At 50.6% G+C, this 26,497-nt stretch overlaps 8 protein-coding genes across 8 annotated transcripts; 6 read left to right on the plus strand and 2 right to left on the minus strand.

Moving 5' to 3' along the window:
- Window positions 1–619: 619 nt before the first annotated feature.
- Window positions 620–1,345, plus strand: BJX68DRAFT_263951 (uncharacterized protein; the record flags this gene model as incomplete). The annotated part of the gene is made up of 2 exons (XM_071044815.1): window positions 620–732; window positions 793–1,345. The coding sequence occupies 2 exons, from the start codon at window positions 620–622 to the stop codon at window positions 1,343–1,345; spliced, it is 666 nt and encodes a 221-aa protein (XP_070902000.1).
- Window positions 1,346–1,754: 409 nt separating this feature from the next.
- BJX68DRAFT_263952 (uncharacterized protein) lies at window positions 1,755–2,645 on the minus strand (the record flags this gene model as incomplete). The annotated part of the gene is made up of 1 exon (XM_071044816.1): window positions 1,755–2,645. One exon carries the CDS (start codon window positions 2,643–2,645, stop codon window positions 1,755–1,757), a length of 891 nt encoding a protein of 296 aa, XP_070902001.1.
- Window positions 2,646–5,294: 2,649 nt separating this feature from the next.
- Window positions 5,295–13,348, plus strand: BJX68DRAFT_216696 (type I polyketide synthase). The gene is made up of 9 exons (XM_071037830.1): window positions 5,295–6,545; window positions 6,609–6,732; window positions 6,797–6,909; window positions 6,958–7,387; window positions 7,441–7,896; window positions 7,946–11,325; window positions 11,373–11,447; window positions 11,497–11,834; window positions 11,882–13,348. The coding sequence occupies exons 1-9, from the start codon at window positions 5,478–5,480 to the stop codon at window positions 13,266–13,268; spliced, it is 7,371 nt and encodes a 2,456-aa protein (XP_070902002.1). The 5' UTR covers window positions 5,295–5,477; the 3' UTR covers window positions 13,269–13,348.
- Window positions 13,349–16,889: 3,541 nt separating this feature from the next.
- Window positions 16,890–17,298, minus strand: BJX68DRAFT_230897 (uncharacterized protein). The gene is made up of 2 exons (XM_071039262.1): window positions 17,179–17,298; window positions 16,890–17,088 (listed from the first exon to the last, which is right to left on the minus strand). The coding sequence occupies exons 1-2, from the start codon at window positions 17,266–17,268 to the stop codon at window positions 16,990–16,992; spliced, it is 189 nt and encodes a 62-aa protein (XP_070902003.1). The 5' UTR covers window positions 17,269–17,298; the 3' UTR covers window positions 16,890–16,989.
- Window positions 17,299–18,115: 817 nt separating this feature from the next.
- Window positions 18,116–19,547, plus strand: BJX68DRAFT_230900 (uncharacterized protein). The gene is made up of 3 exons (XM_071039263.1): window positions 18,116–18,558; window positions 18,632–18,774; window positions 18,940–19,547. The coding sequence occupies exons 1-3, from the start codon at window positions 18,430–18,432 to the stop codon at window positions 19,274–19,276; spliced, it is 609 nt and encodes a 202-aa protein (XP_070902004.1). The 5' UTR covers window positions 18,116–18,429; the 3' UTR covers window positions 19,277–19,547.
- A 418-nt stretch (window positions 19,548–19,965) lies between these two features.
- On the plus strand, window positions 19,966–21,327 carry BJX68DRAFT_230902 (HpcH/HpaI aldolase family protein). The gene is made up of 6 exons (XM_071039264.1): window positions 19,966–20,135; window positions 20,197–20,317; window positions 20,405–20,533; window positions 20,618–20,840; window positions 20,928–21,044; window positions 21,116–21,327. Exons 1-6 carry the CDS (start codon window positions 20,068–20,070, stop codon window positions 21,268–21,270), a joined length of 813 nt encoding a protein of 270 aa, XP_070902005.1. The 5' UTR covers window positions 19,966–20,067; the 3' UTR covers window positions 21,271–21,327.
- Window positions 21,328–23,252: 1,925 nt separating this feature from the next.
- Window positions 23,253–24,158, plus strand: BJX68DRAFT_230905 (uncharacterized protein). Its single transcript, XM_071039265.1, has 4 exons — window positions 23,253–23,323; window positions 23,396–23,677; window positions 23,745–23,873; window positions 23,925–24,158. Exons 2-4 carry the CDS (start codon window positions 23,557–23,559, stop codon window positions 23,978–23,980), a joined length of 306 nt encoding a protein of 101 aa, XP_070902006.1. The 5' UTR covers window positions 23,253–23,323; window positions 23,396–23,556; the 3' UTR covers window positions 23,981–24,158.
- Window positions 24,159–24,395: 237 nt separating this feature from the next.
- BJX68DRAFT_230907 (uncharacterized protein) lies at window positions 24,396–25,522 on the plus strand (the record flags this gene model as incomplete). Its single annotated transcript, XM_071039266.1, has 2 exons — window positions 24,396–24,862; window positions 24,965–25,522. The coding sequence occupies 2 exons, from the start codon at window positions 24,399–24,401 to the stop codon at window positions 25,413–25,415; spliced, it is 915 nt and encodes a 304-aa protein (XP_070902007.1). The 3' UTR covers window positions 25,416–25,522.
- Window positions 25,523–26,497: the final 975 nt, after the last annotated feature.

Below are 26,497 nucleotides of genomic sequence, written 5' to 3' on the forward strand. Positions count from 1 at the left end.
CAGTACATGGGGCCCGGCTGCAGCGCAACTGCGATAAAGCGATTCGTTCTCGAAAAGAGGGACCAAACCCGCGCAGCCAACAGCTCGCAGTCCCTTCAGGGCCCAAGACCCTTGGATAGACCATGTGGGCCTGCGACGTCTGGGCAGTCACCAAGGTTCCCAAGCATCCTTGGCACCACCACACTCGGTCTTGGCGTGTTGTGATGGAGACCTCGATGGCGGCTTCATTTTGACGGAAATTGACGCTATGTATTTGATTGGGTTTAAGAAAGTAAGTGTGGAGATTAAACCGACAATCAATCACCCTGCTGTCGATGGTTGTGTTGTAGAGTGAGACATGGTATACCCTCAATATCGGAATCAGGGCAGCGTGAGAACCTTGGGGACTGCCAAGCTGCTCCGCCCAGAAATCCCAGCACGTTTGTCGCAGAGTAGCGTGGGATGCCATGCCCTGCCAGGTGAAAATGGGGTCGCTGTTAGTGGCTGCAGCTCAGTTATAAATTGCTGCTGCCTTTCTTCCTCGCAGCCTCCAAGACTGTCTTCCGTGCCTCTCACTCCTCGACTGTATCTTTCCTGTATCACCTCAGTTCGATTCAATCAGGACACAAGTTCACTCAAAATGAGATTCTCACTTCTTGCCTTCGTTGCCCTTACGGCCACTGCCATTGCGCAGGAGGATCCTGGCCCATCTCCCACCGAGTCTATTGGCTGTGAGCCTCACGGTGATCACTGGTACTTACCTCCCATCATCCTCTCCCAATCATTATCTTCCATACTAACAGAATTGCAAAGGCACTGCGATGCCCCCGCCACATCAACCCTCGTCACAACAACCTCGGAGGCTTCTGAAGAAGACACCTCGGTGACCCCCGGCCCGTCTCCCACGGAGTCCATCGGCTGCGAGCCCCACGGCGACCACTGGCACTGCGAAGCCGCCGCCACAAACGTCGACGAGGAAGACGAGTCCGTCACACCGGGTCCCTCCCCAACCGAGTCCGTCGGCTGTGAGCCTCACGGCGACCACTGGCACTGCGATGCCCCTGCCACAACCACCGACTCCGCCTCCGATTCCTCCACCGCTGCCTCCGACGAGGAGAGCAGCTCTGTTACACCCCCTCCCTCGCCTACCGAGTCCGTTGGCTGCGAGCCCCACGGCGACCATTGGCACTGCGATGGGCCCCGTGAAACCGACGAGGCCAGCGAGAGTGCTAGTGAGAGTGCCAGCCCGACTGAGGATGGTGCTGCTGAGGAGACTGGTGATGATGAGGGCGCTGCTGGCATCGTTGGCGTCAGGTTGAGTGCTGTTGTCGCTCTTGCTGTTGGTGTTGCTGCTGCCCTGCTCTAGTTTAGTTTTTAGTGTATGATAATGGGATAAAATGGGGGAAATGTTTCTAGTAAATAATGCCGGATAGCAATGAATGAATTTGCTTACAGTAATATCTCGTTATTCGAAGATTGAATGGAGAGATACATGGAGAGATACAAGCAGGGCCAGCTTTCCTCGGAACCAACTTGAAGGGATCCTATATTTGATACCGTAAACTTGAAAGTTTCTTGACAAAAAAAGGGAGAGAGGTCCGGGGGAAGACAAGTAGACAAGACACGATGGGTAGAGGTGCAAGCCAAACGAATGTGCGATCCCATCACGGCGATATGTCGGTTTGTCTGAACAGTAGGAAATTAGAAGGCGCAACGAGCGCCCGGATAGGCTGATCACATAAGGCAGGTCCAATAGCGCTTCAGTGTCGCCGTATTTAGGGCTCCTCCTCCTCCTCCTCCTCTTCTCCCCCGATCCCCCTCGCCCAAAATTCGAGCTTCTCCTCGTCGATGCTAACGTCGGGCTCTGTGGCTGTCGGAGCTCTTTCAAACAGGCTCTCAAACCCAATCACAAGGGGCCCCCCGGTGATAGTGATCTCGCCAGCCCCTCGACGTTTTGCAATGATAATTCGCTGCTGCAGCCGGGCGTTGCCGTTGGGATCGTTGGTCCACTTATCAATGGTGATTCTGGGTGCATTATGGGTAATCACAAAGCCCAGCACTGTCACATTGTTTACCTGGCCCTGGCTTCGTTGGAGCCACCACCTTATATCGCTCTGTAGCTTTTGTTGAGTCTCTGAGAGAGCAACCTCTAGAACGAGGTTGGGCCAGCCATGGCAGTTGCGGAGCCAGGACGCTCGTGGCCGCCATGCGTGGTCAGGCCTTTTGCCCCCAGTCAATGTCTGCCAGAGCGCAGCCCCAACTGGCTGGAGCTGACGTGCCATTCCCATTTCCCCTAGCGTGTCATGTAGCATATCCTGGAAGCTTGGGCTGGCAGTGGAGTGAATAGGGGACTCGTTCATTCTGAATAATAGAAGCTGGAGCTCGGCATCGTACGCTAACCACGTGGAGAAGGGGCCTTCGTCTTCGGGTATGTAGAAAGTGGAGTGGAAGATATCGTTCTTTACTCCCGTTAGTAGAAACAATCCATCGACGTTGCTACTTTCATGATTGACGATGTTGAGGAACTGTTCCCTGTCTTGGTAGGCGTACTGTCGGATATTGGAAGGCGCGGCCTGGAGAATACCCAGGAACCCGGGACCAGGGGCATTGATCGCCCTCTCCATGTCTTCGGCTGCAATTGCGGCATCATCGCCGTTGGCAGTCATTTCCGCTGAGAAGCTGCTAGAGGCAAAGTTCACTTGTTAGTCAGGGCCTTGAAAATGCTTGTACTGTAGATAGCAGCTCTGTGTTGGCGATGTCTTCTCTCGGCTAACGCTGGCCATCAGGCGGGTCGGTGTAAAAGCTTATTTGATATCATGATGTCAGTATGCCTGAGGTTATCGCCGCCACACAGTCGTTCTCGTTGTTTATGTACACATTTTTATCAACCACCAATCAATCCATCTTTATGCACCATCTCATCGCCATCTCCTGTGAGAAGTCACATCCCCAAAAACCCTGGTTTTGAGAACGCATGTCCCAATAATCTCGCCCTGATCACGTCATCCCCGGTGAACGAAGTCCAGGTCAAGCTGGTCACTCAGCGCTGCGGTGTCTCACGAAAAAGTACCCGGGAAAGCCTGGAGCTGCACTCGGTCTAAGGTTTACGCATTGTAGATCTGCGGAGAGCTTTCATGCACTCTGTCGGCCGAGCGCATGATGGTCTGCTGATCGGCTGACCTGGTCCCGGAACGTATCTATCTCATCCTGGAAGTCCCAGGGTTAGTTATTACCATGGTAGGGGGCTGAGATATTTTCCCGGCGTGATACGACAGCAAGATAATGCGAAGCTAATAGGCCGACTTTGCCTATTGGCTCGGTATAGCATTTCCCGAGATCGAAGGAAAGGCCTACCCGATTTAGCATGAGGTTAAGATGGAGGTGAGACGGGACAACTGACCGGAAGAGGTTCCTGAGGCGCTGGGAAACTAGCTTTAAGCTTTTGCGGACCATGGGATGTGGTATCCTAGCAAAATTTGAATGAGACTCAGATTGGGCTCGCACCGGGTGCTGCTTAGCCCAGACATACTCCAGGGTTGCAAATCGAAAAATACTTGGTGATCGCTCTTCAGGCTTACCCTGTCACCACTTATCGCACCGTCCTTGCCACTTCTAGAAGAGAATTTCCACGGTAACTACTAGTGCTAATGGCCCGTATTAGCCTCCATGTCCCAGCCTCCAGAGCTGTAGATACGGAGTATCCGTACATTGAACTCTTTCAACCTCACCGCGTCATCGATTTTGTCTTTGGGGTCTTCGATAGCCGCACGACCCCGCTTGTTCTCTTGCTATCGTTTTATTTGCTTTTTATGCTGCAAAGCTAATTTTACCTTCAACCAATTGAATCCCAAACCCGACAACCTCATCGTGCTGGCTAAGCTCTCGAATATGGGTACTTCAACTTCCAGACACTCATTGGCCGGCTTGATGCGATAGTCATCGTCCTCAGTGGGGTTTTACAGAGTCAATCTCGATATCTGCCTTCGGCTAGGTCTTACGGGGAAGATGATCCTCGAGGACAAAGAACTGGGATTTTGTACGGCCTCCTACGGTCAAACCTCTTACTCTCTGGCTCAGTGGTGTCAGCATTATTATCATGCAAGGTGATTAAAAGAATAAACCTCATTTTCTCAAACCTTGACGGAGCACATCCGACTCGCTTTATGTACACGAAATATATATATCACCACACGAAGGATGCGCTAAATGCGGATCATGTATCCCGAATGCTGGATGGCAACACGTGGAGAACTGGGATCAGAGCTGTTGGCTCAGAAACTCTGAGAGTGTGACTGTGTCACCACCAGCTCCCTGGTTGCCAACTCTATTCCCTTTGTTGATGGTCACGTGAATGCGCGAATCTTGAGTCGCGGCCGCCGATCCGAGTTCAGCCTCTCCCATCTGCACAGTTTTGGCTTCTCATCGCAGCTGCCCAACAAACATCAAGAATCATTTTTCGCCTCAAGATGGATGATCTTCAACCTACAATGGCCCATTCAAAAATCTATTGCCAAGCTATTGCATGCTTTCGTCGATGGAACCAAAGATTTGATTACCACCAGGAGGGCGACCCAGGGGCGTGGGGCCGAACATCGCCGAAGGTTGGAACCGCGAACCAGTTCGTGGGGGAACTCGCTGCTGGCGCAACGCACAGGATTTCGGCCCGCGAAGATCCTCCTGCGGACGATCCCGTACGTACCAACCTGACATCTTTAGATCAATAGAGACTGTCATCATCCTAGACTCGGAAATTGTTTGCCTGATGGTTCTATCGAGGACGCACCGTGAATTCCCATCCTGGTATGCCGAGCTCCAGAAGCGGTTCGTTTCCCGTCTGCTCGCCTTTTCGCGGGAACTCCCGGCAAACTACAGCGACAAGGGGTGCTTTCATTTATATGAAAATAAGTGTTGCCACCAATCACAGCTCCAAGTAGCTCAACACTAAGTCACAGTGCTGATTTCACATGCTGCGGGGTACTTCTCAAGGCAGCGCCATATTCATGATTCACATTCTACATGCGGAAGGAGCGCTTTCTCACAACCTGGGTGTTCGACTGGATAATGGCTTTGAAAGTGCGCCATGTTTTCCATCTCGAGGACCCGGAACTCGGAGGATAGGGCACTGCCGGTAGTACCTTTGTGACAGAATGCATCATGCTTTTCGGAGTGAGATTTGTCCGCTGAGAGACTACAATGATCGGCCTCTATCGATGGCCCAAGCGGAAAATTCATCATGTTATCTCAATCTGGCCAACCGACGCTTCATGGTTAAGTCATGCGAAACCGACTACTGGACACGGAGATGAAAGAGGGGGACGGAGGTATCTGCCACGCAATCCTCAAGACAGTGCGCTGTAAGCTCGGCTGCCAGGGATTGAAAGAGCCGTTCAGTAGTCGCTTTCACGCCCGTTTTGCGTATTTATTGAACCACACCACCTCTTCTTCGCTCAGCTTTATTTTACAAAAACTATCTTCTTCTTTTTTTTTGATAATCAGAGATGGCTAATGACAACACAACCCTCACTGGCCAAGGTGTGGCCAGTCCGTGGGTAGACGACCCAATTGCCATCACTGGTATTGGGCTGCGTCTCCCAGGCTCTGTCCGCACACCTCAACAGTACTGGGACTTTTTGACAAAGAAAGGCAGCGGACGTTGCCGCGTCCCCGCGAATCGTTACAACGTGGACGCTTTCCTGGGCCCGAAAGGAAAGCCAGGTCACACCTGTACTGAGTATGGCTATTTCCTCGATGATCTCGACCTCGCTGCCGCGGACAGTTCATTTTGGTCCATGAAACCAAAAGAGCTGGAGCTTCTGGATCCGCAACAGCGTTTGATGATGGAGGTCATATACGAATGTCTTGAGAGCAGCGGCACTGCTGCCTACACCGGCAAGGACATTGGCTGCTATGTCGGGGTACTTGGCGAGGACTGGATGGAGATTCAGACCAAGGATCCCCATCACGCAGGCGTGCAATCTGTGGCGGGTTATGGCGACTTCGCCATCGCCAATCGGGTTTCCAAAGAGCTAGGCCTTACCGGACCCAGCATGACTATTCGAACAGCATGTTCATCGTCAATGATGGCTCTGCATACCGCATGTCAGTCACTTTATTCTGGCGAATGCTCCTCTGCCATTGTTGGTGGATGCAGTCTTATTCTGTCTCCACGTATGACCGTTGCTATGGCATCAGAATATCGGGTAATATCACCTACCGGGTACTGTCGATCTTTCGATGCCAGTGCCGACGGATACGCTAGAGGAGAAGCTGTCAACGCCATTCACGTCAAGCGATTATCTCACGCCCTACGTGACGGCGATCCTATCCGCGCTGTGATTCGGTCCGTCTGTCTCAACTCGGACGGCCAAAGAACACCGCTCCTTGTGCCAAGCCCAGAGAGTCACGAGCTACTTATGCGCCGTAGCCACCAACTAGCCGGCATCGCCGACCTTTCTCAGACGGCCATGATCGAATGTCATGGGACTGGCACAATAGTGGGGGATACTTTGGAAGGCCGAGCGGTGGCCAAAGTATTTGGCGAGCTAGGAGGAATTGTTATTGGCTCGGTATGAACCATTTGTGTCGGCGACCTATGCATCCTCGTTCGTCAGGCTGACGCTCGATAACAGGTCAAACCGAATCTCGGGCACAGTGAGGGCGCATCAGGCCTGAGCAGCATCATCAAGATGGTGTTGGCGCTAGAAAACGAGACGATACCTCCGAACATCAACTTCACCACTCCAAATCCAAAGAGTAAGTCCTACTCGCGTCTTTGCAGCGGTCAGACACTACAGTAGCTGACATGGAATTTCTATAGTTCCGTTTGGCCCGGCTCGTCTCCATGTTCCTGTGGAGTGCGAGCCATGGCCGAAAGGTAAAGCTCTACGGGTTGGAGTGAACGGGTTTGGCATCGGTGGCGCAAATGGACACGTAAGTTCATTGTCCAATTAGAGGAGTCAAATACTAATGTATCTACAGGCTCTTCTGGAATCCGCAAAATCTTTCATTGAGGCAGCCGCCAATTCTACTCCAGATGCGGAAACTCCCCAACTGCTCGTGTTTTCTGCAACACATTCGGAGACGGCCACCCGCAACATCGCCAGTACTTTGAAGTATGTCTCCAGTAACCCGCTTCGCGACGCCGACACAAGCTATACATTAGGATGTCGGCGTAAGAGATTTCCTCATCGAGCATTTGCCATTGGCTCTGGCAATAACTGGGATGTCTCCCCGGTACAGAAGAGTGGAAAGGTCCCGAACTTGGTGTGGGCCTTTACGGGGCAGGGGTCCCAATACCCTGAAATGGGCAAGGACCTCTTGATGAGCAACACTATAGCTCGAGAAACTATCAAGCGGTTGGATGAAGTGCTAGATACAGTTGACTCTCAAAGGTCTTGGACATTGCGGGGTAAATCACTTTGTTATTCCTGTCACTGACGAGCACCGAACTGACTTTTCCAGAGGAGCTACTTCGACCGAAATCGTCTTCTCAGCTTTGGAAAGCAGAGTACTCTCAGCCCTGTTGCACGGCAATTCAGATCGCCCTGGTAGATATTCTGAAGTCTTTAAACCTGCGCCCTTCGGCGGTGGTTGGCCATTCAGCTGGAGAGATTGCCGCCGCATACGCTTCAGGTGCCCTAAGTGCTACAGAGGCTATAAATATCGCATACCATCGTGGCCAGATAGCTAGGCGTGCAGAGGAAACTGGGCAAGGACGTATGATAGCGGTGAATTTGGGTCGCGAACAGGTATCTCGCTTTTTGATCGACAGGGTGACCATTGCCTGTGAGAACAGCTCAAAGAGTGTAACTCTAGGCGGCGATACTGCTACCTTGGACGTGGTGGCTGCTGAGATATGCGCCACTCACCCAGACGTCATGATCAAACATTTGCCTGTTGAGTGTGCCTATCATTCGGGTATTTACCTCTCCCACTCTAAATATGAACACCACTAACACTTCTATAGCACAAATGGAGGATGTGGTTGGAGACTACCACAGCCGCCTTGAGAGTTTAGCAATACAAGCGAAAGCACCTTCAGTGCCATTCGTCTCATCGGTAACCGGCAAGCAATTAAACAGCGTGGCCGAATTCCGGCCCGCATACTGGTGTCAAAACCTGACCTCTCCGGTACTCTTCCGCTCAGCTATTACGGAAGTTCTTTCTCTACAATTGTCCAATCGACTTTTTCTCGAAATTGGGCCACACACTGCCCTGTCAGGATTCCTGAGCGATATTGCACAAGATCTGCATCTACCATCCATCCCATATATTCCGACCTTGGTTCGAGACGTCAACTCGAACGAATCCATTTTGCGCACAGCGGGTCGACTATTCCAGTCTGGTGCACCCATTGATTTGTCCAGCTTATGCAAGGGTGCAACGCTTCCTGACCTTCCATCTTACTCATGGCAATATGATGGTCGTTTTTGGTCAGAATCAAGGGTTTCTCGCAATTGGCGGTTTAGAGAGCATCCCAACCATGATCTCTTGGGGTCCAAAATTCCAGATGGCAATGACAAAGAACCTATCTGGCGTTCTCTGATATACCTTGACAACGTACCCTGGCTTCGGGATCATGTCATTGATGGTAAAACTATGTTTCCCCGCGCAGGATTCATTTCCATTGCAGCACAAGCAATCTCCCAGCTCTCCAAGTCTCCTGACCTATCCATGCGAGACTTGCATTTCCTCGCGGATCTAGAGTTGTTTGAGAAGCATCCCACGGAGCTCATAACCCAGCTCCGACCCTCAAAATTTACCGCAACGTGCGATTCGAAATGGTATGACTTCGACATTACGAGTTTCTTCGATGGCGCTTGGACGAAACATTGTACGGGCCAGGTTAGGGGCGGAAAGCACCTACCCTTTGAAACTGTCCGTCCGCGCGTGGGACCTCGCAAGGTGCAGACTAGAGTGTGGCAGCGCGCGACCAAAAGGCTTGGAATCAGCTACGGTCCCCGCTTCAACCTTATGCAGGACATTTCCGCGAGTGTCACCGATTCTGAGGCCACAGCGATGATTACAGAGTCGCGTGAGCGTCGGGAAAGCTCATATACCGTGCATCCTTCTACCATTGATTCGGCCTTCCAGCTCCTTAGCGTGGCCCAATCACGCGGGCTCGCACGGCTCTTCAATAACCAAATCATGCCCACATATATCGGTGAAATCTACATCCATCCACTCTCTTCTCCAATAATGTCCCGCGCGAGGATAAACTCAGACACATACGGCTCTAAGATGGGAAGCGTTACAGGCTTTTGTGGGGAGCAGCCTGTCCTATCTATGCGCCAAATGCAACTTGCTCCCTCAGGTGACGAAAAGCCGTGTCGCGAAGATCCCCATGCGGGCGCTAGACTGGTTTGGAAGCCGGATATTGACGAGATTGATGTTGCCAGGCTTATCCGCCCGTTACCAGGCGTCTCGAGCAGTATCCTATTGCTTGAGGAACTAGCATTGACATGCATGGTTGAGTGTCACCATCAAACCCGGGGTATTACGCCTCCCTTGCCGCACGCCGCGAAATATTTCGATTGGCTATCTATACAACGTCAGAAGGCAGAGCACGGCAATTATCAGCACGTGCCCGGATGCCAGGCAATCGCCTCGATGACATCAGCTGAGCGGACGAATCTCATAGATGGCCTATATAACAAAGCTCTCGAGACTGAAGCACGAGACATGGCTACCGCCGTTACGCGGATCTTTCGCCACTCCACAGGGCTGTTCCAATGCCAAGTAGATCCCTTGAGTCTGCTACTGAAAGACAATCTTCTCACAGCGATCTACGGGTTTGCGCAACTGTGCGACTTTGCCGATTTCTTCCGGGTGCTTGCTCACAACCGACCGTCAATGCGGATTCTGGAGATCGGTGCAGGAACTGGTGGTGTTACGGCGACTATCCTTCCAGCCATGCGTGGGCCGAATGGGGAGAGGATGTATGAAAGTTACACATACACCGACATCTCCTCTGGTTTCTTCGACGCAGCTCAGAAGCGGTTCAGCAACTATGATGGTATCATCTACCGACCCCTCGACATCACGAGCAACCCTTTGGAGCGCGGATTTGAGGCTTCTTACGATCTAATCATTGCCTCGAACGTGCTACATGCGACTCCATGCCTACAGGAAACACTTGCCCATGTGAAGACACTACTAAAGCCTGACGGCAAACTGTTCTTACAGGAGTTGGCGCCTACCACAAAGTGGATCAACTTTATTATGGGCACACTTCCGGGATGGTGGCTGGGCAGAGCTGACAACCGGGAATGGGAACCATATATCTCGCCTGAACGCTGGGATAAGGAACTGCGAAACGCGGGATTTTTGGGAGCCGAATCGCTTGTTCATGACGGTCATATGAACGCCTATATTATCTCGTCCGTACGTCCACCTGCCAACACAGGCGGCAAGAGGGTGACAGTGCTTTGCGAGAATATGTCAAGCGCCGTTGATCAGTTTATATCTTGCCTACACGATCGTGGGTTGGCGGCCGATGTTCGCCGTCCAGGGGATGAGCGACCGGTGGATCAGATGATAATATCGCTATTGGAGTTGGACTCGCCACAACTACACTCGCAAAATCCAGACGAATATCTTCATCTTCGAGATCTGCTGGCGTCCCTCGACACCACACCAATGCTCTGGGTTACAAACCCGTCGCAGGTGAAATGCGCAGACCCTCGGTATGCCTCCACCTTAGGTCTGCTGCGCACGGCTAGGAGAGAACTCGCGGCTACGGTGGCTACCCTCGAGCTGGACTCGCTAGATGCCGGTGCCTTGGAAGCTACGGTCACGGTTGCCGAACGCCTCTTGCTTGGGAGTTCGTCTCATCTGTTGATGGACCCTGTGCTTGAATATGCTTACGACTCTGGGTGTTTGATGGTCGGAAAGTTTTATCCAGCGATTGTTAGCGAGGAGCTGCTTGACAAAGGTATACCGGCACCTGACACTTCACATGCAGTTACTTTGTACATCAACGGGTTTGAAGAAAATGATACTGTGAGCTGGAGATCCCTCCCCCTCGACACACCCGCGTCGACAGATTGGGTCGAGGTTGAGACTCGCGCTGTCGGCCTCAGCACTAGTTATCGCGCTGGCACTGGTGCTGCTCGAGAATTTGCCGGCGTCATTCGTCGTGTCGGGCCCGGCGTAGCAAATCTACAGGTTGGGGATCGAGTCGTTGTTCTTGCAGCCGGGCCCATTGCCACCCGCTTCATCACCAACGAAAGGCTATGCGTGCGAATGGCACGCGATCTTACTTGGATCGAGGCGGCTACGATGCCGTATGCGTTTGCCACCGCGCTATACTCGCTGATTGATATTGCACGGCTTACACATGGTGATGTACGAATCTGTCTCCATCTACCTAAAACACAGTCTAACCTATCCAGACGGTTCTCATCCACTCTGCATGCACCGGTATCGGACAAGCAGCCATCCAGATCTGCCGCATTATCGGGGCTCAGGTACACTGCTGAGAATGTATCTTTGGCGACTGTATTGCTAACGATTTAGGTTTTCTGCACCGCCGGAAACGACACCGAGATGGATCATTTGCTCCAGCAAGGCATTGCCAAAGAACGCATATTCAGCTGCTGCGACCCAAGCTTCCTCGAAGATGTCCTGTCTGCCACAAATGGTGAAGGCGTCGACGTAGTTTTGAACTCGCTCTCTGGAGAAATGATGCACGCCTCTTGGAATTGTGTTGCCGACTTCGGTACCATGATTGATCTGGGGAAACGGGACATCACCAGTAAAGGACAGCTGCCGATGAATGTATTCGACGCAAACCGCACTTTCGCTACCCTGGACATTTCAAAGATTATTGAGAGAAAGCCAAGCATTATTCAAGGGTAATTTCCCCGTCTCGTTCGCTGTTAGCAGGCCTAATTGTCTTCAGGCTTCTTCGTCGATGTATGCACCATTATGCCCTGGGTGAATTGAGGCCTCCGCCAACAGAAGGATTTCCTGCGTACAAGGTACACGATGCTATCCAGTGTTTGCACAGGAAAACGCAGCTTGCAAGTGTCGCCCTTGTTATGCCTGACAACGCGTCAACCCTGCCCATAACCTTGAATCATCGAACACCGTGCTTCCGCTCCGATGCCTGCCACATCATCATTGGTGGACTGGGTGGACTGGGACGCTCGATTAGCTCTTGGATGTCCCTGCATGGTGCTCGTCATTTTGTTTTCTTCTCGCCATCTGCTGGCAGCAAAGCAGGAGACGAGTATGTGTTAGAACTTCGAGCCCAAGGCTGCCGTGTGGATCTTGTTTCCGGTGATGTGAGCAGTGAAGAAGACGTGGATGCCCTCATACATCGTCTGGACGACAACATAGCCGTCGCTGGCGTAATGCAAGCGTCTATGGCGCTTGAAGTGACGGGCCTCGCCGACATGTCCTTCGACCAGTGGGAGAAGTCCTTCGCACCAAAAGCTCAAGGCACATGGAACTTGCATAATTCGTTACGGAAGCATAACCGTCCCGTCGACTACTTTGTCCTCTTCAGTTCATTGGCTGGGTTGATCGGACAAACAGGGCACGCAAACTATGCTGCAGGCAACAGCTTTCTAGACGCCTTTGTGCAATATCGCCATTCTCTAGGACTGCCTTGCTCTGCTGTGAATATTGGTGTGATGGAAGATGTCGGATATGTCAGCAACCAACCAGAAGTTCTTGAGCACTTTAGCGCGACTTCATCACACATGCTCCAAGAGCAGGATCTTCTAGACACAATCCAGCTTGCGATCGATAACTCGCTTCCAAATCCAGCAGCAATCGAAAAAGACGAACCTTGGCCGTCCTATGTGAGCCAGGGTCAGATCTGCATCGGTCTACGCAGCACGACTGCTCTGACCTCTCCGACCAATCGTACCTCGTGGAGGCGCGACCCTCGAATGGCACTGTATCACAACTTTAACACGCCCGACGAAAAGAGCGCTTCCGGAGCAGGTAATACCAATAGCGACGATACGCTGCAACGCTTCCTCGCGCAGGTGAAGGTGAAACCGGAGATCCTTCAGGACCAGGAATCAGCTGACATTCTGGGTCGCGAAATCGGCAAGGCATTATTCAGCTTTATGCTGCGGGACCACTCGGAGCTAGACATCGACGTTCCTTTGTCTTCATTGGGCGCAGACTCCTTGCTGGCTATTAAGCTGCGGGACTGGTGTCGGCGAACAGCTGGGGTGGACATTACAGTTGTTGATATTATTGGCAGTGACAGCTTGCGGAAGCTCGGGCGGACTGCGGCTGTGAAGATGGCGACTAAGATTGCCGTCGCATGAGTTTTGGAGTAATCGTGTGCAGCAGGTCGTGCCATTATGTAATGCGAATTGACTATTCTTCTACTTTCCTCAGCGAGCACACAGGTCACTTGACCAAATCTTTAGGGGCGCGTGACCCATACCCCAAATCATGTGAGCGCCAAGCTCATGAGTAAGCGTTTTGGGTCTCGCGACCCACATAAATTTCATACGCAAACACTGAAATTCCTTTACCTTTATTTTGCCCTACGTGCCTTGTTTTCTACGTTTTTTATCCTAATTTCCCAAGTGGTTAGTAACTGCTTGGCAACCGACTACCAACTCCTCAGTACTTCGCAAGATGGACCCTAGCCAACCAATAATTATTGATACCAACGGAACTTCAGAACGGGAGGAGGACGGAGATACTGAAGTAACTAACTGCTTGGCAATCAGTTAGTAATTGCTTACTAACTGATTTCCTTACAGCAACCTTTCGTGCCGGTTCCTTTAACTACTGCTAAAACATCTCCCCTTACAACTCTATATATTGAATACGTTGAAGACCTACCAGAGTATCCAACAACCCATATTCAAGGCCATACTTATGTTGTTGCCTCTGCAAATCAGACCCAAGCCACAATAAAGCAGATTCTACAAGAGGTACGTACTTCCCAAGTGGTTAGCAACTGTTTACTAAGCGCTTAGGTTCAATATGCAAAAAAGCAAACCCAGGGACTTAAGCGGCCTTTATATTGCCCATTTCTATTATGCCATGCTCAAAAATGGACTTGGAAATGTTCAGGTATCTACGCATGTGAATACCTAAGCCCTTTACTTTTATCTTGCTATCATACCTCTGTAGATGAAACTACTTGGAATAAAATTCGAGAGTCTCAGCGAGAGCTAAAGTTTGGGGAGACAGATACTGCAAGGCGAAATGCGTATAGGTATGCTCTATTCAAACTATTAGATAAGTGCTGGCTAACTGCTTTTAGTTTCTATCAGACAAAGACCAAACTTTTCGCTAGAGGCATGGCCTGTATTGATCAACTTCCATCATGCAAGCCAGTCTTTAAACACTACCCATACCCAGTAAGTCCAAGCGCTTGGGAACCAGTTGGCAACCACTTGCTAAGTACTCTAGAATGTCCTTGGTGAACATGCACCCTATATCGGGTGTGCTAATGAAACCCATGGGCTTCTAACTAAGCATTATCGTGGGACAATTCAAGGTCATACAGTGTTAGATCTACAATTCTGTGAGGATCTCTTTAATAAAGGGATCCTAGCGCCGACTGAGGAGTGTGGTATGTTTGAGCCGATGGCATCAAGACGAGAATATTGTCGTAAGTACATACTAACTGCTTCCCAAACGCTTACTAACCGCTTCTATATAGAACGAGATCATCCACAAGGCCCAGGGCGGTTAAAGCATACAAAGTGCGATGTTATCTTTAATGCTTTAGTACCAGTGGACTTAAATCACTGTCCATATTTCTTATTTACATCACATGGTGTACACTGCCATCCTCCTCCACCACCTACACGGCCCCCAGAGCGAATCCTACAAGGGATTAAGGAAATCATTTGTCAAATGCAAGATGCAAGCCTTACAACGGGTAAGTACTTAGTAACTGCTTTAGAACTGCTTATTAACTAATTATACCTCTTAGCGCACTTTCTCCGAAGTCCACAGCTTGAGGCATTTTGCCGGCAGTATGGCGCTTCTACACTAGCAGAGATACACTCTAGCTTCTGTAATAAAGATCGGATCACAGCTATTATTGAGAAACAACGTTTAGTTTCATATCCCAATGGGCAAGATATGAATGGTCTAATTTACCTGCAACAAATTGACCCTCACATTAAGGTTAGTGGCTTTGAACTGCTTAGGAACTACTTGGCAGGTACTTAAGATCTTATAGGAATATATCCAAGAAATCTATCATGATTCTAATGGTAGTATGGTTTTCTGTGCTTTTACAAAGCAGATTGAGCTTCTAGCCAAGCTATCTTCTTTTGAGGTAGATATGTCCTATAAGCGGATTCGATCTAAGAATATGAATGAGGTTCTCTTTGCAACATTTCTACCAGAACCAAGCAGAAGTAAGTACTAACCAACTAGTTATTTAGTGGTTGCTAACTGGTTAATTATTAGTTATTACTCTGCTCCGTGTCTTTACTACTGAGGACACGACGAGAGGGTACTACTTGCTCTTTAAGCGAGCATTTGCTTTGCTTCATAAGGTCTCGCGACAGCCAGTTCTCTTTGATCACCTTCATGCAACTGGAATCCATGGGATTATTGTGGATATGGATAACAAGCAATACACAGGTAAGTACTTGGAAGCCACTTAGAAACTACTTGCTAAGCGCTAAGGCCTTGGTCAATATCTCTCTGAAATTGACCCGCAGCATCGAGATATAGCATGGCATTTAGAACGTCTAATTATCTTTTGCCGTGTCCACTTCCAACGGACAGTTCTAAAAGCTATTGGAGCAAAGAATCAAGGGACACCTCTCTGGGCACGAATGATGGATTTACTAAAATGTCGATCTGCAGAAGAATATGATGAACTGCTAGACTTGATAATAGGTACTTACTGGCTACCAGGTGCTTAGGTGCTTGGGAACTGCTTGCTAACTAGTTAATAGAGAAAGAAGCGAAGCCAGTACAGGACTGGGCAATACATAAAAAGTCCTATATTATAAGGGCAGGACTAAACGAAGCATGCTCTAAGATTCCTTCTGAATATTATCAGCTACTTCGTAATCACACGAATGCAGTGGAGCAGTCTCATCACAAGTCAAATGCAACTGGGAGATATCTAACATTAGTGGAAGCGATTAAGAAGTAAGTAGTTCCTAAGCACTTACCAAGTACTTAAAGCTAATTAAGATTAGTTCTGCAAAGCTTGACAAGGATGATATTCTCCAGTATCATAATTTCACTAACTTTAATATCCATCATTCATATCGCACGTCAAATATGAGAGGACACTATGATCGAGGTCAGCGTCGACAAAGTTAGTTAATTCTGCTAACTGCTTGTTAAGTACTTACTTACTAGTTCTAGTAAGTCGGAAACGCCAGCGCTCTACATCGCCTCAAAGTCACTCAAGTTCACGGTCTCTATCAGCAACACGACCTAGTGATTCTCGGTAAGTTTTACTGCTTGCAAACTGGTTCTTAGCCGCTTATAAGCTACCTAGCTCAGTTCAATCCAGTCAGGGTCTTCGAAGAGTTGCTTCATCAAATCTCCTAAATCTAGATGAGCGCCGCCAGGAGCTTGAATTGCGAAATCTAGAGGCAGAGGTTAGGGAGAAAGAGGAGAGGGTCCGCTTACAGCAGCTACAGAATGAAAGGCTAGAGCTTGAACTTATAGAGAAGCGACGTCAGCTTCAGGATGATACCTAAACCACTTACTAAGTGGTTAGCAAGTGCTTAGTGATTAGTTAACTCTAGTATTGTATATAATATATATTATGTATAAGGGATCTTAAGCTTCTCTTCCCAAATTCTCTTAATTACGTGGTGCGATAAGGCGCTTTATACTTTATGCTACTATATATATACGCACCTGCAAGTAGTTTAAAATCAAGAGCACACCACACTAGAGCTACTTGTTAGATATTTACAGGGTACTTAGACCTAATTAATGCAGAATCTTCTATTCTTCTATATCATGTGTGTGATATCTCAAATATATACAGTTATCAGTGAATGGCTGCTAAGTGGTTGGCAACCACTTAGCAAACGCTTAGCAACCAGCTAAAACGGTACTTACTATAGCGTTGGAACGGTCGGGCACCTGGCGGAATCTTTCACTATAGAACATTAATACACATCTGTCTCTGTCCTAAGCAATCGCGAAGCGGTTAGTAACCAGTTTCATTAGGATGATAGTAAGGGAATAAAAACGCTGAAGTAAGGTAGCACAAGGACCAACCAGGTTGTAAGAGGGCAGCTTAAGGAGGCCTTTTACTGCGTCATGTTTGTACCAGCTATTAACCTTTTGGTCAGATATCAGCATTATCATCGCTTTAATCGCTTATATAGTAATTAATAAGTGATAAACTTACAATTTTGTTGAGAGAAGCCATGGTGGGCGGGCGGCTATTGTGGTGGTAAGCAGTTGAAAGAGGTAAGGTGACTCGAAAGGCTGAGTGGACCAGTAAGGGGTGGAGAGCCCATCATGTGACAGTCACGTCACTTAGTCAGCGCCTTTCGGGGCGCCCGACGCTAAAGACGAGTCTAACCGACCTGCAACCTGTTCCTGAGCTACGTGTGCATGAGCGCCTCAACTCTTAGATCCGGCTGTCATGACTACGAGGCTGGAACAGTGTTTGAGCATAACCTTCGTCATACAGTGAGTTGAGATGACTGTGACGCTCTGCTAGTGAAGCGACAAGCCTAAGCATTCGCCTCTTGCATCTATTTGGGACCGTTGTCTCCTCGGCATTGGGCGCAACATCACGCGAGCGTCCCTGGCAAGCCATGACTCGTACGATGGATCCATGGTCATTGCTGCCAAAGTTAATGAGCCGTTATCCCCATGGGGCCAAATGTAGTCAGTCCGAGACTTGGCCGACTTCGGACTTCGTCTGCCATCTAGATGCGTCCAGCACTGGCGGGACCCTGCCAGTTTGCTTTGCTTTATAAAGCGTCAATTATTGTGAACTCTTCACAGGCCCGCGGAGTCTTCCCGTCCCTCCGCCCCCAACGCCCCATCATACCCCGTCCATTCCAAATCCCGGCCAGCCGGGAAGCCGGCACGAGGCCCTGACGCCCTGACGCCCTGACGCCCTCCCGGACCCGCCCAGGACATCCACATGAGGTCCAGCCCTGAGCCGATGCTACACTCCCCACAAAGCGCCTGATTTCTACCCAATCAACATCGTGTGCGCCAGTTCTTCCCCCATTCAGCCGATGCAGATTTAAGCGTCTCACCATTCGCCCCGTTGGCTGCGCCCTGCTGGGCAGCCCCTGAAGAAGCTCATCGAGGCTTGAGCCCTGCCTGCCCAGCAAACCCAGCAGTTCAAACAGAGTGCTTAACGTTGCACGGCGTCGCTCTTTTAATCGCTCCTCTTCCCGTCTTGCTGATCGCTTACGCGGCCGATTACATTCATTCGTTCAGTTTCACTCGCAAGATCGACTCTATACACTCGTTTATCGATTCTAATTCGTTCATTCGTTCATCATGAAGCTCGCTCTCGCTCTCATCCCGGCCCTTGCTGGCCTCTCTGTTGCTGACGATGTGGTCTCTCTGCTGCTCTACGGCGTCGACCGCGATTCCGCGCCCGAGTTCGAGGTGACGCTTCTTGGGAGTGTATGTTCGACCTCGCTTTTTATCCTTGCAGCAGGCAGGGGGGAAACAGACTGGCTGACACTGGACATAACAGGACAAAACCGCGACCAGCTACAGCCTGGGCTGCCCCGAAACTTACACTTCCGGGCAGGTCTGCACCGCCCCGGCTCGCGGCGGCTTCACGGCCGAGGTCATCAATAGCAGCACGTATGCGTGGTGGAAGTCCGGATCAGAGAGGTACGGCGCAACTGCAATTGATCCATCAGCGATCCGATCCCTTCCCTGCCTATCCCAGTCGATACATAAATATTCTGTCATGGGCCTGCCCTGCGTTAGCTATGTTATCTATTTGAAAGAATCATGATTTTTTCCAGATTTGTACTAACCAGATTGGATCCACAGCGACACAACATGGGGCTGTACGGCCTCCGCAACCGACGAAGCCGCCTGCCACCGCACCATCAGCGGCGAGGACCAGGGGGTCACCGCCTCCTTCACAAACTACATGTCCGTCACCGTGACGGCCACCGCGACCGAGACGGGATCCTCATCTGCTTCTGAGACCAGCAGCACTGCCTCGGACGGACCCTCTCCCACCGCTACTCCCAGCGCGGATGGCGATGAGGAGGAGGATACTGCCTCGGAGACTTCGACGGGTGGTGTGCCCAAAATGACGGGCGCGGCTGGCTTGGTTCTCGGCGGTGCGGCGGCTGCGGCGTTTATGGGGGCTGTCCTGTAAGGGAGAGCTGCTGGTGTCTAACGTACGGGGCGTGCTGTTTAGTATGGCTGTACATAGTAATCTTCTCTTCGTTGAGGATTGGTAGTTGGGAGGGGATTTATCGACCTCTATCCGTCTTCCTTCTTTTGGTGGGAATAATCAAGATTGTGGCTGCATTGCGGTGCTCGTATACATGGTGATGGTCCGTAGTCGTAGGCAGATGTTGGCCGGTATTATGGTCTTTCTTACTATGGTTAAGCCGCGAATGAGTAATATATGCACTACATATTTAGCTTGTAAGCTTAATTAAATGAATAGAAGGCCGATTCAACAACGAAGCTGATACTTGCATAATGTGTTCGGGAATATATATCTGTCCAGGTAGAAGATATGCACCAACGGTGATCAACCAACTAATCATCCAACCGCATCAACAAGGCATAACGGAAGAAGCCACAAGCACTTTAAATCCAATCGAGCAATATGATAGGCACAAACCTGGACTTCGACTACGGTTCTCCAAGTTCCTTTATGTACTGCAAAGAATCTCGGAAGCTCGGATACTTTTCCGAACCGACGGCAAGCGCAATGAACGTCCATTCGGTGTTGATTTTCCCGAGCAGCGAGTCGGAGAAAGCCCGAGAAACCGAGGCCGGTTATTAATGCGCGACTGCGGGGAACTCAATCTCCCCCGCCATCTTTTCGCAATTGTTCCTTTCTCACAACACAAAACATCACGGACTGTCTTTTCCTTCACTGACTATCTCTCCTTCGAATAATTATAGACAGTCAATCCCTGGGAATCCTACACAATGTCTCTCAACTCGGCCATCAAGACAGCCCTCAAGAAGCCGGATACCGCGTATGGCTTCTGGCTCACGTACGACACCAATTCCCACATTCATTAGACGGACACCTTGACTGACCGGCGAAATTCACAGCCTCCCCGGCGCCGGTGTCGCAAAGACCGTCCTCCGCTCCGCTGCCCAACATTCCAACCGCTTTAGCTGGGTCCTCATTGATGGCGAGCACGGGTTGATTTCGGATAAGGATTATTATGAGGTTCGCCCTTGTATTCTGTTTTATTTTCCGATTTTGGATTTCCGACAGGGTGGACGATGAACTAATGATTATATTCGTCCCTTGCAGCTTAACAACGCCGTCGCGTCCGAGGGCGCCAGCCCACTTATCCGTGTCCCCTGGGGAGAGGAGTGGCTCATCAAGCGGGCGCTTGATGCCGGCGCGCATGGAATCGTTACACCCATGTGTCATTCGGCTGTACGTATCCACTTCCTCTCTGAACCGAAAACTCAACGACGGGACCACTGTTGAATTGGGCCGCTAACAAAAATACTCATATAGGAGGACGCCGCCAAGATCGTCTCCTACTGCAAGTACCCACCAACCGGAACACGCGGATACGGCCCAATGTTCGCTCTGCACTCGTTCCCCGAGGTTCCCGGCCCGCAGTACGATGCGAACGTGGACAAGGAGACAGTTGTGTTTGTGCAGATTGAGTCGAGGCCCGGCGTTGAGAACGTAGAGAAGATTGTTGCTGTTGAGGGGCTGGATGGGGTTCTTATCGGTGAGTTGGCCCTTGATCAAATAAGATGAGTGGGGTTGAGGTGGGTTAAGGGGAGAGTGCGATGCTAATGATGATATGCTCGTGTAGGACCCTTCGATCTCTCAAAGCAAATGGGCGTTGAGCGCGGCGGAGAAGAGCACGAGGCTGCCATTCAGCGTGTGCTCAAGGCGACGCATGCGGCTGGGAAGAAGGCGGCTATTTTCTGTACGTGACCCGAAATCCTGTTCTCTCAAGGAGCCCTCTCTTTGGTACGGTGATTCTAACAATCGATCCAGGCTCCAACGGGGTCGATGCCCAGAGACGTGCTCAGCAGGGCTTCGACCTTGTTTCTATCAACACAGACGTCGGTGTTCTCGGCGCCGGTATGTTGCAGGAACTTGGGGTAGCGAGTGGCCAGGCTGCGGATGGGAAGCCTCGTGAGGGATACTAGATGATTCATTATGTAGTGATGATATAAACATATAAACGCCTGAGATGCTATTGACTGGTCTATCTTTGTGCATTCAAAGTATTTCACAAAGTAATCTTCCGACCCTATACGTGCAATCAGTTTGCGCTGTAAAAGATCGAATCCATCCGCGACTACTTGCACACCTTTGCTAGTCATGCACACTCTGCGTCTACAATCGCTCGAGAATAAACTGTAGTCAGACGAGGAGCTTGGACGAGATTCGTGTCTTGTTGCATGTGAAGAATAAATCAGCCACGAACATGGCAGACTTGAGGATTGATTCACGGGGTTGGTACCCGACTGTCAGTGCATTTGCCCCCAAGAAACAGAGAGCCATAGATATTGGTGAGGCTTCATGTGCTCGGACGATGCAGGCAGCGAAATACTCGCCTTGTAACATCTGTACCGAAGCTTCCAAAGGTTCTCTGAAGCCTGAGGTCCATCCTTTCCTGACGAAGCTCGGGAGAGACCTATACGGGCACACGAAGAAAGAAGAGTGTTGCGATAGCAAAGCAGACCACAAAGGAGCTTAGAAGCGAAACTGAAGAGTCGAAAGCAGCCCTCGGCATTTCTTTCTCTTCGCTTTACCTTCCCCGTGGCGCCCTCCACCGCCAGTTCTGAAGGGTTCTCGGCCAAGCGAGCAAAAGAGAAGAGCCTCGCAAAACAAAACATGTTCCTGTGACGGCAGCACCCCAGGTACCTAACGCCCAGGGTCCAGACCGGACCAGACGAGACGAGACCTCGATCTAGAACAGAGGCCTGGAACTCGTTCGACTTTTTCCACGTGGTGAGTGGGCCTCATTAGGAAATTACGATGATCGACCCGCAGGCCCTTGTCAAGGCTCCTGCGACGAGCGAGCTCCAACTGGTGTGTCGCTTCTATGCTTTATTAAAGGTGTTATACTATCTTGGTTTACTGTGGCAGTGTTCGAAGCCCGACTGTACAAGCACTATATTGCGTTGGCTAGCATGAGCCTGACAGAAGGGAGGTATGAGTGTCTAGGCTCTACCGAGATACAGGTGCAAAAGCAAAATGCCCTAGTCACTGTGGCACATAAATGAAATGCAAGAGGTCAACCTGCACTGTGACCTGATTCAAGATTCCTTCACTAAGGCATGGGCCGTGTCGGTGCCTTCCGTCTTTATCACTCACGAGTCCCACCCATCTCGAGCTGTCATCGTTTGCCAACACTGCACAGGTGCGCACTCACTAAGATCAGCACCAAGGAACCTGCTTATTCGATTTCTTGCGGAGTGATTCGATATTCGGGGTCTTGAAATGTTGAATTGGCTGCCCTTTGCTGAACTAGCGGGCATTGTTACAGCGCAAAGCTCACTGTACCAAATCCGTCACTGGTAGAAAGCGCTCTGACCTTCATTGCTAGGAGTTTATGCATCTCCCATTGAGTGGCTGGTGAATATCCCAGAAACTCCTGCGACCGCCATCTCCAAGCACAGCCGACAAGGGTGGCACTGCCACAATATTGCGGGCAGCGAAAAGCTGAGATTCGAGGATGGCAGAGCACCAGCTCCAAAAAGCCGTCAAGGATCTATCTGATCAAACAAGAAACACTGCACCTTACTAACCGTGTAGACTCTCTACTATACACTTGGCGGTGGCTACAGTGCAGCGTCGCGGGTAGAGACTGCTTCTACAAGGACTTGAAGATGCTTGTACCAGGCTTTTTCTGAGGCAGATCCTATCACTCCGCAGCGCAAGAGTTGAAAACTATGCGACAAATCCTCTGAAGCTTCAGGGCACCATGAGGCTGAGATAGAGGCGATCGCCAAAGCCTCCAGCCCAAGTCTGGCCCAAGTCCAGGCTGGTCGAGACCGCCAACCTGCATCGATCAACAATGAGGCTTGTTTGGATGGCCTTTCAGAGCATAATTTTAATAGCTGCCTAACTTGGAAGAGGATCAATATTGTCAGCACTAATACTGCACAATTGAACTCCCACACCTTGATGGAGCAAACGAGATGACGGCGGGTGCAAGATGGGGGCGCGCTTAGACCGCTCCGGGGCCAAAGGGTGCGTGTCCACTTTCGAGATTTGGGCTGCACATATATAAGTCAGATCGTCTGAACTGAAATGACGTGGAAGCTCTTCGGTTACTTTCATACTTTTTTCCCGTTTGACGAAGACTATACGGCCCTGCTCCTGAGATATCAACTGAACCGTATCCTACGCTAGCGAAGACGACGCCATCACAAAAAGAGGTTATACACTACATAGGAACTGGTTATGCTTATGGTCAGACAGTGATGGGCTGGTCTGTCGATGATGTGGTAGCACTCATTACATTGTGCGTCACAATTCCGACATTCATCCTCGCGGTATTGGGCATCGTCCAGTGCTATAGGCGAAGAAGACGAAGATTATCGGGTAGGTGGCCCATCCCATCGCATCAGCGGTGCTTGTATTAACTTGTACCTCCATGCTTCCCATCTAGACCGACCCGGATCCCTCGACGAGCGTTTATTTCAGCTCGATCGCATGCCGCTGAAAGCCACAACTGCGTTGTCGGCGAGTCAAGAGAGGGACCAGGAGATGGGATGGATCGAGTTCAACCATGTTACTAGTGAGATGGAACACCTGGACATATTCTTCTGTGCATTGCTGATATAGGTAGTGATGGCTCGCGCGGGCAGTATACGATTTGAGCAACGGCCGGACCAGCGCCGATGATGCTTGCCAATGTCCGATAAGGCGGTATTCAGAGGAGCTTGGAATTAGCCGTCGTAAAGATGGCGGCTGTTCAGGGATATAATGCCCGGTATAATAATCAGAGGAAATAGTAGACGTTTTACCGATAGTTGAAATGCCCCGTATAGTTCGTGGTCTTGGCTTGCCAATGGTTGAAGGGTAATTCGAAGAATCAATCATCAAGAAACCCATCTATCAAGCTGCGAGCGAGTGACGTTGGGATATTCTTAGCCAGAAAAACGGAGAACGCCGTGTGCGAATCAGCCTGATGGAGATCCCTGTCGTGGTCTAGACCGGTCATGTCCCATTGGGCTCGACTGCCCAGAACCCGCGACTCAGCCTCGCCCTGATAAGCGCCCTGCCCCCCCATCCTCTTCCCACCTCCAACTCTCCCCATAAAATGCCTCAAAAACGCAAACAGACCGAAATAATGCACAAGAATCCCTCATCGACGCGGCGCCCTCTAACTCCCCCTCTTGATCCTCCAGCGAAAAGATCCACCCGAAACACATCCACACCAACAACCCACCCGCACCCGCAAACCCAATCCCCATTTTTCCACCTCCCCCGCGAGATCCGGGACATCGCCTACCACGAGATTTTCGTCTTCAATGAAACAATCCACATCGCCTACGTCGGCGGCCGAACCCACAAATTCCGCAGTGCTCTGTGCAGACTCCCCGAACGGGATCAGCTCGAGCAGACGCGGTCGGGCGAGCTATGCTGGCAGTGTAGGGAGGTGTGTAATCATTCCGAGTGCTCACCGAGGAATCCATGGAATAAGGTCAATCTGAGGGGGAATCCGGCGCTTGCAAGGAAGCTGGGGGTTAAGGTTATCGGGATGTTGAGCACTTGTCGGAGGGTGTGAGTTTCAGTTTTTGTTTTACCCCCCGGCCTGGCTGGGTTTCGGTTTCGAGATGGATACGTGCTATATACTGATTGATAGGGGCCGAGTTCCGCCTTCAGGTATATTGAAACGATACACCTCCTTTATGCACGGAACAGATTCTACATTGGAAACCCACCCACCGTGCTCGAACTCCCCCGCTACATCCCACAGTCCCGCCTCTCCGCAATCCGCACGCTATATCTCGAATCACCCGTCTATACCGACGCAGTCTCGCACCACCATGACCCAATCCCGGAATGGGAGCGGATTGTCAAAGCGCTAGAGAAGTTCGACGGGTTGACAGATCTCTGTATCATCCTGCGGCCCCTGTACGGATTTGCGAGTGATGTTGAAGCGCTGAAAAAACCGGTTCGGGACGCCAAGTTGGTCGTCGAGCCTAGGTTTATTGTGAAGAAGGTTGTGGATACGGTCCCTGCTAACCGCGTGGCCGAGGATGAGGTTTGTGGGCCCGGTTGTGCTATGAATCGGGGGGTTAGGCTGGGGTTGCATGGTACGGGGAGTGCGTGAGGTGTGCTGCTGTGAATATGGCTCTAAGGAGCGGGGATTTGGGATATGCAAAAAAAGAATCATTCCAAACATGAACAGTCGTTATCTGAACAGCGAAGGAATGAAACCTACATGAATTTCATTATGAATAGTCTCCAACGACACAAAGTCTGCAGCTGTAGGAGGCGGGTGCATCGAAACTGTTGATGCAAATGATTCCCAAGAGGATATATCCGTAGCGAACAATCTGTAGACCTGGTCTTCGATTGAGTTGATCCCGTTCCCGCCCTGGATTGCCTCGTTGGCTCGCGCCCAGTTGTTCACCCCGCCTGTCCACGCTGCCGCAGGGCAGCGCCGTCGATGTCGTGTCTGCTTGTTGCAATCGATGAGGGAGGCTGACCCAGTTTAGTGATCAAAAGAAAGAAGCTTAACCCACCGGATCCCCAGTAAGCCCAAACTCATGCATCGATAATACCCCATGGCAACTCCCAACGGCTTCCTAAACCTCGCAAGCGGATTCGGGATATCTCACGTAGTCGGAGGGTTATTATGCGAATAGTCAACAATATCAACCCCGTCGTTCATAAAGATTTCCGGCACACCGCGATCATTGACGTAGGGCTGTTTTCGCGCCCAGTCCCAGTATCGTCGCCGCCGTTCTTTCGCGGCGACTTCCCATGGTGCCCGACGCGGCGGGGACGTTTTTTTCGATAAGGAAGAGCATTTTGTCGTAGATTATTTGATAGACACAAAGAGGCTCAGTTACTGGTGGAAAATGCTCCAGGTCAGGGTGGGTTCAAACCTCAAATAACACGAGATACGATATGGACGATGCCAGCTACCAAACGTCTCCCTGTTGTGTGCACACCTCCAAGATGGCTTACCAGTCGTTCCAGGAGGATTACCGACACCATTCCATGTTACCGTGGATACCTGTTCAATGTTCAGAATTGGGATCCTAGTAGCTGTGCACAAAGGCTGGAGATGAGATACTGGCCTGCAACGCGATAGGATGAGAACGGGTCATCCGTAAGGGACGCATGCTGGAAATCGAGAAGCACTGGCATAATTAGAGATACTTGACGCGTATTGTTGGTATCGTT

Source organism: Aspergillus pseudodeflectus, assembly GCF_044049435.1.
Source record: "Aspergillus pseudodeflectus strain CBS 756.74 chromosome Unknown BJX68scaffold_9, whole genome shotgun sequence".
Classification (NCBI taxonomy): Eukaryota; Fungi; Ascomycota; class Eurotiomycetes; order Eurotiales; family Aspergillaceae; genus Aspergillus; species Aspergillus pseudodeflectus.